This window comes from Podarcis melisellensis (genome assembly GCF_964234715.1).
Source record: "Podarcis melisellensis genome assembly, chromosome: 5".
NCBI lineage: Eukaryota > Metazoa > Chordata > Lepidosauria > Squamata > Lacertidae > Podarcis > Podarcis melisellensis.
Genome location: NC_138537.1, coordinates 57213042 through 57226169, shown reverse-complemented (window position 1 = coordinate 57226169; position 13128 = coordinate 57213042). Strand labels below are relative to the sequence as shown.

At 40.2% G+C, this 13128-nt stretch overlaps 1 protein-coding gene across 4 annotated transcripts in view; it reads right to left on the bottom strand.

The window, feature by feature from the left end:
* The window catches only part of DOCK1 (dedicator of cytokinesis 1), a 383360-nt gene that overhangs the window by 61400 nt on the left and 308832 nt on the right, over window positions 1-13128 (bottom strand). For all 4 annotated transcript variants that reach the window (XM_081912599.1, XM_081912601.1, XM_081912600.1 and 1 more), the window contains exons 34-35: window positions 1578-1663; window positions 1232-1388 (exon numbers count right to left, since the gene is read on the bottom strand). In XM_081912599.1, coding sequence (XP_081768725.1) covers window positions 1232-1388; window positions 1578-1663 — 243 coding nt within the window. The remainder of the gene's footprint in view (window positions 1-1231; window positions 1389-1577; window positions 1664-13128) is intronic.

Genomic DNA, 13128 nt, shown 5'->3' with positions numbered 1-13128 from the left:
TAGAGCCAAAAATACGTTATCTCTCATTTGAGACACAATTTGCTAACAGACCAACTTAGTAAAGCCTCATGTCCACCTGCTCGCTGTATCCTTTGCATGCACTGATGTTTCTTCTGTACTGTACATAAGCCTATGAAGATTCCTCTTCGTGTATCTAACAAAGTAGCCTGTAGCTCTAAAAAGCCCACACACTTTAAAGGAGCCACATGACTCTTGTCATTTTTTAATAACCAGGCTATTTTACTGAAGTTAGATTTTATCACCGGATCTTCTTTTCCTTGTATTTGCAGTGTACTTAGATGGATTATGACAGCAAACCCATGCTGCAAATGAATTAATACACTTCAGAAGTGAGGATCTGGGGAATTGAAAATAGAGGTAACGCAACAAATACAAGTTATAGAGAAGAGCTAGAAAAATAAACCTCTTAAACTTTTCCAGTTTGATAAATTGCTCTAATTTCCTTTATAACTTTTGAAAAAGCAATGGAAGCAATCCTAGTGCCTTTTTAAAAAAAAAAAAATCCTGTAAAGTTTCCAACAGGCAGAATCTTGTCACTCTAATTCTATTCAGAAAAGCAGGCAGTCTCTTCTAAAAGCAATCCACATTTCACTCTACAGCTCATAATCAATAGCTACTTCCAAGGACTCTCTCCCCTCCCCAAATTAAGTAATAGCACTACTACTGACACAAAAGTTAAATAATTAGGTGGATAGCCTCTTAAACGATAGCTCAGTTTACCAACAGTACACTCATGCAGTACAAATACCAATCAGAGATATAGTTTTAAACAGTAAGTTGCATATTCTGCAAGTATTCCTAAGCTTATTAAAGCATCAAGTATGTCGTGAGGAAGCCCAATGATCTTAACTTTGATTATCAAACTTTTCTGAACACCTAAGTTCATCTCGCGTCCTCATCCTTAGATAAAAGCTTTCATATTTATCTGAATTTCTGAACACTTGGGCCACACTGACTGTAAAATTGTGCAAATCTGCATTTGATTTCTTTTTTTTAAATGAATAGCTTTGGTCAAACATCATAACAGTTCTATTTTTCCTATTAGACTATGTGCATCTAATTTCATGACGTTTCGCTTTAAAATTGGTTGTGGTTGTTGTTCTTAACTTGCTAAAATAATAAAAGGTATGTTTCCTAGCAAGACCCCACTGTTACATTTACAAATTCAGCAGCCACTCTAAATTAAGCCAGTTCATTTCTTCTCACTCACCAGCACATTGACAGTACAGCTCATGCGGTTTTCCTTGTTTTCATCATGCATAATGGTTCTGTAATCCAGAAGTCTCTCCATCAAGCGAACCACAAGTTTAACAAAATTTTCACCATTTTTGGCAAGGTACTTATGTTTTCTACAGTGTTCCAGGAGACTGAAAATATAATTACAAAAACATTGTTAATCACACTCGGGGGCAGGCACTTGACTAAGGTGTAATTTTAAATATTTTGTATCATTAACATATTTTAATTATTCCTAGGCTCCAAAGTTCATTATAATCTTATTGGTATCTCTCTCGACTATGTTCTAAGACAAATCGCACTGCTAAAGCAACACTTACATTTTGTCAAATAACACTTTATACTGTTCATCTCCTCTGCCTCCTTCTACTTCATGATCCAGCTTTGTGATGATCTCATTTTCAAACTACAATTAAATAGAACAAGCGTAAATAATCAGCACACAGCAAATATTTCATTTTATTACTGTAGAAATCAATGGGTCATAGATTTGTTAAAGCTCACAACAAGATATACGACCACTGTTTTTCAGCTTGATTGGCTTTTAACAGTTTGAGATCTCTCATATTAGGCCATGTGTAATGATCTGTTGCCCTACGAGGATCTTTCAATTCAGAAAATACTTGGTCATGTTGTTAAATGGGGCTTAGACGATTGCTTTAAGAAAATCTAAATAAGGTATCTGATTAGCCGAATAAGGGGTGGGGAATAACACGCCGAACAGGCACACAATGTCCTTTACAATAATTATAATAGCAACAAATGCAAGCAGTTTGAAGCATCATTACTGATGATATATAACACCTTAGGCAGGACTGCCAATTGCATCATCCAGTTGGATGAGCACCCTAACATCTATTTGAACTAGAGAAGTTGGCTCACCTCAGAACACATCTAATGGGTATCTCCAAAGACATTTCATTGGGGGATGGAATTTGTAAGCTGAAGCAGAAAAGAGCTAGTCAGGAGGTTAAAGAGAAGGTGTAACAAGACCATAGGGATGGAAATTTTATCCTGGCAGAAGCATTCTAAATTGGATGGTGGCATTATGACAAGTAACTGAAGCAACAGATTATTATTAATATATTCTTCTCGTACATGTATAGACTTATTTTATTATAATATTAAATCAATAGTTGTACGATTAAATGTATCTGACACGCTGCAGCCTCATTTCTAAGAGTTATAAACTAGTGAGTAAGTGTACAGAGAACTGGGCTGTTAATGTGGAAAATGAAGAGTTTTTGAGTTGTAGGTCCATGTTGATGCTGAGAAGTTAAGTGCTTGCTCCGCACTGAAGATTCGGAGTAGAAAGACCACAATTTTTTAAATATCAGTAGAAGGCTTAAATGTTCAATAATTCCTAGAAACTTTTAACTTAATAATTATTTGTGTGTGCGTATGTGTGTGCGCGCGCATCATTGGCCAGATGTGATTATTATATGGAGTCGATTCTAATTTTATTTCTCTTGCTTTAACTTTATATAAATGCAATGGTGTTAGGAACAAGTTTTCCTCTCTGTTTCTTCCCCTTCCCCTTTCATGAGGTAACATCTAAACTAAAGTTCTCCCTGGGCCTTTTTCTATATCATAAAGCCATGGTTGGATATGCATTCAAATAAATGTGCAAACCCATAATCTGGTCTTGATCACATTCTAGCCAGTTCACATGTAGCATGAAACCACGGTTAGCACCAGCAAGGAGTAGTGTGACCTTTCCTTCCTTCCTTCCTTCCTTCCTTCCTTCCTTCCTTCCTTCCTTCCTTCCTTCCTTTCTTTCTGCCCATGGCAGTCATTTTGGGCTGACAACCATGGCACTTTTATGAAGATCTGAAATCTAGCACCTCATTTTTCACTCCAAAAAGCTATGGTTACCAGTCTGTGCAAGAACTAGAATGATCCAGCATGAAGCATTGGCATTGAGTGCTCCCCTTACCCAACGTGTCATTAAAAGTATGTTGTGATACTTTTAGTTTCAAGGTATCTTAGCTTGTTGTTATGTAGGAACCAGGAATTGTGGTTTAAAACAAGCTCTAGTCAGTTTCCAAACAAGTCAGCTTCAAACTAGTGTTTGCTTTAAGACAGAAACTCAGGTTTGTATGTAAAAACAAGCCAGGCTTATTTGGGGTGGGGTGGGGAATAGCTGCACAGGTATACCAATGGAGGGAGGGGGCACTGTGTGAGCCTGAGCCATAGGTTTGTATGTGAACAAGCCTTTCGTACAGAAATGAGATTAAAGAAGCACCGTTTAAAAAGCCCCAGATTATCCACATGTTGATAGTTACATAATGAAAAGCAGCTGGGCATGTTTCAATTTGCTGCTGTGTGCCTGGCAGGGCTCTGAATTTTGCAGTTCCCCCACCTTCTGTTCTCCCTCCCCATTTCACAATGCTCAATAAATACATTATAACTTGGATCTTATTGGTTGCAGTTTAGTATTGGAATCTGCCTAGTGTCTGACTACTATTGCTGGCTGGCTATGTTTTTGTTCTCTTTGTAGAATTATTGTTTTATATTGGGGTAGCAAGCATGGTGCCCTCCAGATTTTGTTGATGTCTCATCCTCCTTGACAGATACTGGTTGGGGCTGATGGGACTTGGAGTCCATCATCATCTGGAGGGCACTGTGTTGGCTATCCCTATTTTATATGTGTACCCCACCCTAAGATCAATTGATATAGGGCTGGTTGGAAATGTTTTAATTAAAAGATAAAAAGAATTTAATTAGTAGATAAAATAAAAAATAAAGGGCATAAAGATTGCAATCATACACATCTGGGGAGCATCATTATAGTTCAGTGACTAAACTATATATTGTTCAGTGACTAAACTATATATTGACATGCAATGATAGTGAGGGTGTCAGGGCCTAGCTAGACAAAGAATGGTGGGACACACCAGCTGCGGAACCCCCAAGGGAACCTCCAGAGGAAGGCTCAGAGCCTGGGGATTGGCAGTGGGAGGGAGAAGATTGGGAGAAGGGGTTGAATGCTGAAGGGGAGACAGGGTTTAGTGAGCAGGAAGAGCCGGTGACAGAAAGCAGTTCAGACTCTAAATAGAGGAAGGAGGGCAAGTGGCTGCTGAAGAATCCAGAGAACGCACCCCTTCTGCTGCGAAAGCTCCCCTCCTGGTCTCCAATAATGCACAGGAACATGAGAACAGAACAGAGGCCAGAGGTACGCAGAGACAAGGAAGTCTAAGATTCCTTGGGAAATATCCCAGAGAGGAGTAGCCTTAGAAAGAGAGGAAGGCAAGACCTACTGGGAAGGGTTGCTGAGTTGTATGTCGCTTCCTTGAATAAAGAGTTAATTCCACTGAGCCCTGTGTCTTTCGTGCTGACCTGTATCTGACTCCAGCCATGACAGAGTGAGAGAAAGGCAGGCATGGTTATATAGAATCTGTCAACATGTGAGGTAAATGCACTCAAGGCCCAGATACTACAGGAGATCTTGATGTTTATGCTCCTTTAACTAGGGTGGTGATTTTTTTAATTTATTTTTTATCCCGTATGTCTTCTAATTCCATTTTGTGCCTTCCAAGTTTCCTCTGATTGCTTCTAAAATCCATGCTGCTTATCCCAACTTTTCATTTATTTCTACTACTTCTCCTAACTAAAAAGGAAAAAGCCACCTTCGAATTCTAATGAAACCTCAAGTGTTCATATCATAATAAATTATGCAAATAATGTGCATAATTCAAAATGATTACAGGTTTGAGACTTACTTGTCACTAAGATAGTATATACATTAGAGGCATCAATCATTCAAACTGATGTTGCCTAAAAGTAGTCTGGCAATGGAAAACGGCCTCTACCTGGGCATACAACCAAATCTGAAAGGACTTTAAAAGTCCTTTTACCGCATCGGTGTGGTATAAAGGATGACAACACAATCAAGGATGTAAAAATGGTATAGTACAGGGAGTCCAAGCAATTGATTTCCATGGCAAGCATATGCACTCCAACTAGGAGGAACAATATATTTATATATAACAACAACAACAACAACAACAATAATAAAAAAAACATATATTTGAGCAACTATATATCAGGGAACGCTTACAAAAAGATTTTAAGTCCACTGTAAACTCTAGCTAAATTTTGTTTGCAAAGAGCAGTCAATCCACTTTGGAGGAATGTTCTTTTGAGATGCCGCATTTTGGAGAAGAAAATGGAATTACAGTCGTACCTTGGAAGTCAAACAGAATCCGTTCCGGAAGTCCGTTCGACTTCCTAAATGTTAGGGAACCAAGGCACGGCTTCTGATTGGCTGCAGGAAGCTCCTGCAGCCAATTGGAAGCCGCAGAAGTCGTGACAGACGTTTGGGTTCCAAAGAACGTTCACAAACTGGAACAATCACTTCCAGGTTTGCTGTGTTTGGGAGCCAAAATGTCTGATTTGCAAGGCGTTCAACTTCCAAGGTACAACTATACATTCCTTGATGTGAAGTAGATATTTGAAGTGCAGCAACACTAACCCACCCAATCAGTGAGGGGGCGGCTCACAAGTAAAAATATGTCAGTTACAAAACCTGACTTACTTAGCTCAACCGAATGAAGTAAACATGTACCTGCCCAAAGCAACTCATGACTCTCCAGACCTTTGAGATGGAGGAATTTATTCTCATTTCAGTTTTGAACAACTGCATAGCTGCAGAGTATTTTTCAGAGGAATTTGAGACATTCATTCTTCAGTCATTACACTGTCTCTATGATATACCTGGTATGAACTCTTCCAAAGTCCACAAAATGGCAGTTAAGTGTCCATTTGGAACTTTATATGTCATATACCTGCAAGATGCTGGTCACTATGATATGTGGGGGGAAATAGGGTGCATGCATATTGCAAGGACCCAATGAGGATCACAAACACCTGTGTGGTATGCACTTGACATACTCATACTACATGGGCACCACTCCAATGAGGGTAGTGTAGCCAATTTTGCAGTAGCCAAGCCACCTCCCATCCACACTGCCCCAGTCCTTAATCTACTCCAGGTGGCAACATGGTCCCCTGCAGATGTTGTGGGACTCCAACTCCCATCATTCCTCTCAGTTAGCTATGCTGGCTAGGGCTGATGGGAGTTGGGATGAAAACAACATCTGGAGGGCACCACATTGTCTACGCCAATCTAAATCATCTCACCCTACCTCCTGTTTCTTAGTTGTATTGTAACGGGGCAAAAACATAATGCTGGAACTAGCTATTTCACATATATAAGTGGAAACCTGAAACAGAAGTTGGAAGTGTGAGAATGTTCCTCCTCAAGGCTCCAGGAGGACTGGAACAGAAGCTTGGATAACACTTTTGGTGTAAGGGTGGGTTCACATCAAGGGTGGCTGGGGGGACATTTCAGAAGGTGGAATTCTCTCCCTTCTGAAACCTGCCCAGCTGCACTATAAACTCATGGTTAGGCAAACTAAGGCCCTGGGGCTGGATCCAGCCCAATCACCTTCTCAATCCAGTCTGTGGACAGTCCTGGAATCAGCGTGTTTTTGCACAAGTAGAATGTGTGCTTTTATTTAAAACGCATCTCTGGGTTATTTGTGGGGCATAGGAATTCATTCTTCTTCTTTTCAAAATATAGTCTGGCCCCCCACAAGGTCTGAGGGACAGTGGACTGGCCTCCTGCTGGAAAAGTTTGCTGACCCTTGAACTAACTAAAAGCTTCCAGATCAAAATATAGCCACTATATTTCTGTATAGTGAGGGGAAGAAAGGTTCAATGAGTGAGAAAGGGAAAATGCAACACCCCCGCCCGTCAAATCTCTCTATATAGTAGTGGTTCTTAACCTTTCATGGACCCATTTCAGAATCTGATGGAGGTTATGAATCTTCATGCACAAACCAAGTTCTGCATACAATTTATTGAATTGCATTGGAATTCATTTATCTTTTTTGCACCCGAGTTCATGGACCCATTGAAGTTCAACCACAGCCCACAGCTTAATAACTTCCCATATGGTGTAGGGAAGGAAGTGAGCCACATCCACCTAACCTAATCTGCCCCTCCAAAATCCTGTCAACTGTTAGGCGTTCAAGCCTTGCTTTCCGCTCCCACTTCATCCCCCCCCAACCTACTTACCATTCTCTAAATCTTGGAAGCCTCCTCAGCATACATCTCTATCAGACCACTTTGTGTTTTCCTTCCCAAGAAAATAGGGACAGGATCACCCAAGTCTCATATTGGAGGGACTGATGCAGGATTTCCAGAACTTGAGTCTCCAGCTGATTTTGGACTACAATTCCCACCATCCCTGACCACTGGGTCCTGCTAGCTAGGGATAATGGGAGCTGTAGTCCCAAAACAGCTGGAGACCCAAGTTTGGCAAATTAAAGGATATTGGCTTTTGGTTCCCAAAGAATTCAAAATTCTCCATGGATCCTCCAAATTTTGTACCTAGGACACATGCAGCTTGAATACACGTGGAGGGGCTTCTCCTTCCCCGCAACCATCACCACAATGTCATCTGATGGACTATTTTCCCCTGAGTAGAAAAGATGCAGCAACAGCATCTTTCCTTTCTATTGTAACTTTAAAATAAATACATCTATGCTTGTTGTTGTAATCATCTTATATAAGCTGCTTTGTGCAATCTGCCTGAAAGGGATATAAAAAAATACTGTAAATAAATAAATAAAGTTAAATTACTTTGCGCTATTTTGTTATGTTTCTAGGGCTTCCAAGGAATTTGTGGAAAATGGATAATGATGCATTAGAAGGGCACCCATCTAAACCATATAAGCTCCCACCTTAAGAGCCATGATTCGGAGTGATTTCTTTCTATCATGACCACACAGATGGTTTTGTTTGGAAATAGTTGCCAAAGGAGAAGCAAAGGTAGAAATACAAACCCTTGCAGTTCCACCTCTTGCCAACACATTGTCTCAAGTAGCCTTGGCTTTTATGACTTTTCAAGTCAGGGGATCCCAGCTTCTGGTGACATTACAAGGAAGCTGGGCGTCACGGGGTGTCAAACGACTGCACAGTGGACACATGACCATGTTTATGGAGTTCTATACACTCCATATGTATCCTTCTGCTGTTTTAGAAAGTTAAGGCTGGAAAGATATTAAAAAACCGGTGGGGGGGGGGGACCTCAGTGAAAAAGGATTAAAATGCAACTGCAAGATAAATTGTTATTTGACCTTCTGTGCCCCCAGTAAGGCAATGCAATTCTTTAATGTAATAAATGTACTGGTTCAAGGAAGGAAATTAAAATGAGAGGGGGGGGGGAATAACCCAATCCACTCCTTGCAGTGCAGGCTCAGAGGTGCATCCCTATAGTGCAAGAGCATGCCAAGTAGTAGTTTAAAGCAATATAGCACAGAAGAGAAGTCACAAATCTTCGCAGATTCTCTAATAGGGTACAAAAATGGAATTGCCTTCTTTGACACTTGCTGCAGAAATTATCCACTGGCTGATTATCTATTCGTATGAGATGGCTGGTATGGGGAAAGGAAAATTATTTGTTATATATAAAAAAAAACTCTGACATTTTGATGACACTAAAACCACTCCATCATGGGAAACTAAATGCAAATTGCTTCAAGTTCTACTTAAGGAAACTACAGCCATGTTGGTTTCATTTGGGAGACTTGGTGTACTGTAAACATTGTTTTTACAGCATATTGGCTGTTCTTGAGATGTAAAGATGGGTATATGTGGGTATACAACAGAAGCTCCCACCTTTCACACAGGGCTGATTTGTTCTAGGGCCACATGCCTAGGGCAGCATGTGCAGTGCAACTCTAGGGTTGCAAGTCCCACATTTACAGCTATGGACCTTCATTCTTCTCCATAGTTAACTTACGGGCTCAGTATGGAAAGGAAGAGATTGCTGTGAGCTTAAAATTAAACAAAAATGATGGTGCTCCGAAAGGGTTTTTTTCTGCTTTCTGGTGATGGTGCCACAATTTGAGGGTGGCTTTGAAATGCAAACTTTCTCAGCTGAGAAAGCAATCAACAACTATAAGTTGAACCTGAGCATCTTGTGCCCTGCTTCTAAATTGGTCACTGTGATGTAAGCATTCATTGGTGTCACCAAACCTTATCGTTAAGGCCTAGTTGGTCCTGGATTGTTCTGAGTGTGCTCAGGCCTAAAGTACGCAGGAGGAACCAGCAGCAAGAGTTCTTCCCAGTTCTTTGAGAAAGCAGTGAAAAATTGAGTTAGCCAGAAGGCAAGCCTGGAGGAGCTCACCCATCACATCTATTATCCAACTTCTACAATGGAGAAAGGGTTTTTGGTTTTGTTTTGTTTTTGCGATTTCTACGCAACTGTCTCAAGCAAAGCTTTATGCAACACATCAATGTGCAGCTTAATGACTGCATATCCAGCTAGCAACTGTGTTCATAAATGATGCCTCTCACCTGACATTAAGAGTTCTTATTAATTCCTGAAGCAGCAGGAAGAAATGGGAATCTGCTTGTTCCCAAGGGCAAATATCATACCTGCCTCACCATGGATGAGGTAGGGATCCCACTGGTGAAGGACAGAAACTGAGGCAGCATCTCCTTACGTCTTGGGTTATTTGAATATCTCAGTTGGCCAAGTAGCTGTTTCATTCCATACACACACAGTTCTATGTTTATTATATATAATTATTATCTCTAAAGCATCAGCTATGGACATTTCCAGGGCTTGACAGCACTTATCAGAACCAGCTTCCAAAGATGGTGTGAGTCAAAGAGAGTTATTTACATAATCTCCAGGGAGGCAAATGCATCCTGTTTTTTCCTTTGCTATTTTCTTTCATCTGTCTAATTTTTCTCACTTCGTTCCAGTTGCTTTTCTCTTCTCTCACAGTTTTGCCCTTCCCTTTAGCTATGATTACACTTTGCAGCCCCACTTGGCACCTTCTCTTGTTAGACTTGTCCTAATATGACCCGTGTGTCTATTTTTTCATTGTTGTCATCCCTTTCTGCTTGCCTTTTCACACGCTTGGAATTTTCTCCATCCTCAATCTCTGCGCTCTTTCCCATCTATTAAAAGTCACTTATCTCCTGGTCCCTGGCTTCTCGCATTTGGTGGAAATAAATTTGAATTTATTTATTGGGATATGTATAAGCCACCAAACATTAAAATAAAACACACATATATACATAGGCAACCTCCATCAGTTCTGTAATAGTATACCGTATTTTTTGTTCTATAAGACTCACTTTTCCCCTCCTAAAAAGTAAGGGGAAATGTGTATGCGTCTTATAGAGCGAATGCAGGCTGTGCAGTTATCCCAGAAGCCAGAACAGCAAGAGGGATTGCTGCTTTCACTGTGCAGCAATCCCTCTTGCTGTTCTGGCTTCTGAGATTCAGAATATTTTTTTTCTTGTTTTCCTCCTCCAAAAACTAGCTGCGTCTTATGGTCTGGTGCATCTTAAAGAGCGAAAAATACGGTGAATTAATTATAACACAGTCTGAATCCATGAGCACTCTGAACCTTTATGCATAAAGAGTGCCCAAACTGCATTTTGGTATTTGCACAATACTCCTATCAGACTTTACTTTTTTAAAATGTCAGCTGTACTGCACCCAATGCACAGGTCATGAGGGCAGTAGGAGATGTAACACCCCTTCTGTAGTCTATCAAAGTTGCCTTTCTTTTTACATCAAGATGGGTGTCTGTCACAGAAGAGGCTGAATGAATAGCCCCCAAAGAAAGAGAAAATTACTTAAAACTAAATAAAAGCTTCAGCCAAATAATGGGGCATGATTGATGGAGGTGGTTAAGACAAATGTGCTGACATTTGCCACTTAAAAAGAAGACAGATGAATGTTCCCATGTTGATCTTGTACAGTAGGGGAGCACATACCCATCAAAGAATGAAAGCAATCAAACAACAACAACAACACATGCCATTGGAGGTGGAAGTTGTGTCACTCATTGCTAATTACATCACAAAAAGGACCAAGTAGATTCCTGTGAAACTTGTGGAACCAGTCAGAACCACATTAGTAGCACCACATTAGAACAAAGCTGGCAGTATAATTGCAGAGAAAAAACCCTTGGAGTGAAGTATTACACTGCTCAATCCCAAACTACTTTCCCTCAAATATGTATTTCCCCCATCTTTTAAATATCCTATGAAGAATAAAAAAGTGACATCATGTTGCTTACCATGCAATTATTTAGGTGGCAGTTTTGAGGTGGGGTAAGTAAAGACTGGGGTGTTAAACCACAGAGCCTAGGGCTTGCCGATCAGAAGGTCGGCTGTTCGAATCCCTGTGACGGGGTGAGCTCCCATTTCTCGGTCCCTGCTCCTGCCAACCTAGCAGTTCGAAAGCACGTCAAAGTGCAAGTAGATAAATAAGTACTGCTCCGGCGGGAAGGTAAATGGCATTTCCGTGCGCTGCTCTGGTTCGCCAGAAGCAGCTTAGTCATGCTGGCCACATGACCTGGAAGCTATACACCGGCTCCCTCAGCCAATAAAGCGAGATGAATGCTGTAACCCCAGAGTCGTCCGTGACTGGACTAATGGTCTGGGGTCCCTTTACCTTTAAGATCACAATTGCACATAAGCACTTGAGAACTTCAAATGCAGTGTCTGATTAGTTATTTCTATAACAGCCAGAAAGCATGAAGGAAAAAGCAAGAAGAAAATGCACCCATCCTCTGATGAGGTAACAGGAGGCTTAGGCTTTCTGTGAGAGTTTGAGGCCAAGGAAGGAAACTTAGAATTTAAACACACACATACACTAACTTTTTGCTCCACACCAATAAATTAATGTAATCTATCAAACTTCACACAAGCTAGATCTTTGGTATGGCACAACAAGATTGTCCTTAAGATATTTTTGCTTGGTTTTCAAGCCTTCATTTTTCAGATGTTTAGAAGAGCATAAAATACAATGCACAAAAGCTACCTCTAAATGTATAAAACAACACAACAAAAACATATGAAATTCTTCGGCAAAATAAAATGAGATGGGATTATTGTCATACAATTTGTTTCCCTTTCCTACTTTGAACCCTAGTGGCAGGTCAATAATTTCCATGCTCCATCATAGTTAGGACATTATTGCAGAGTAGCTTACAAAAATCATTATACTCCATGATTTGATTTAACAGGATGCATCAAAATCTCGCTTTTCCCAGAGCTGTGTATCTAGTGGTGCTGAAATTTTTCTTTGCTAGTGATTTTCAATTTATTTTGTAAATAAAACAACTCAATCAGAATCTATTCACAAGGATACAAATGCTATTGTTTGTCTATTGGCCAATAATCACCGCTATGACCAAGGGGAGCATTTGTCATAGTCTGCATAGTAGAGGTATACTTATCCTTCACAAACAAAGCTGGAAGTGTTATGCTGAGCTGAGTCTTATTAGAAATTCATGTTAACACCTCTTGGAAGGGAGGTAAAATGTTAGCATCTATAATCCTTTTTAGTCTATCAGATTCAACAAAGTCCATTAATTATGTGGTGCATTTAATTAAGGATAGCTGGATGTCAGACAATGGTAAAAAGACTGATTTGAATGATCATGTTATTTAACCCGTCCTGCAGTTCGCTTAAGACCTGCAACATCATTGCTTTATGACCCCCACCCTTTGCATACCTATTTACATACTGCCCACATGACTTGGGTTGCAATCCTATGCACACTTACCAGGGAGTAAGTCCCACTGAACTAAACTGGATTTACTTCTGAGTAGATATGTATAAGATTACACAGTTAAGTACTTCATTAGGGTTTCTAAATATTTTATGGTGCTTCCAGGAGCAGTGATATGTACTGCAAACAGCAATTATTAATTTTCAAGTCCTGGGGAAATAGAAGTTAAAACATCAACTGACAACTAGATAAGACAGTGCCGCCTCATTGATATTACAATTTATTGTCAGCTTCTAGAATTGAATAAAAAGATCCTCTG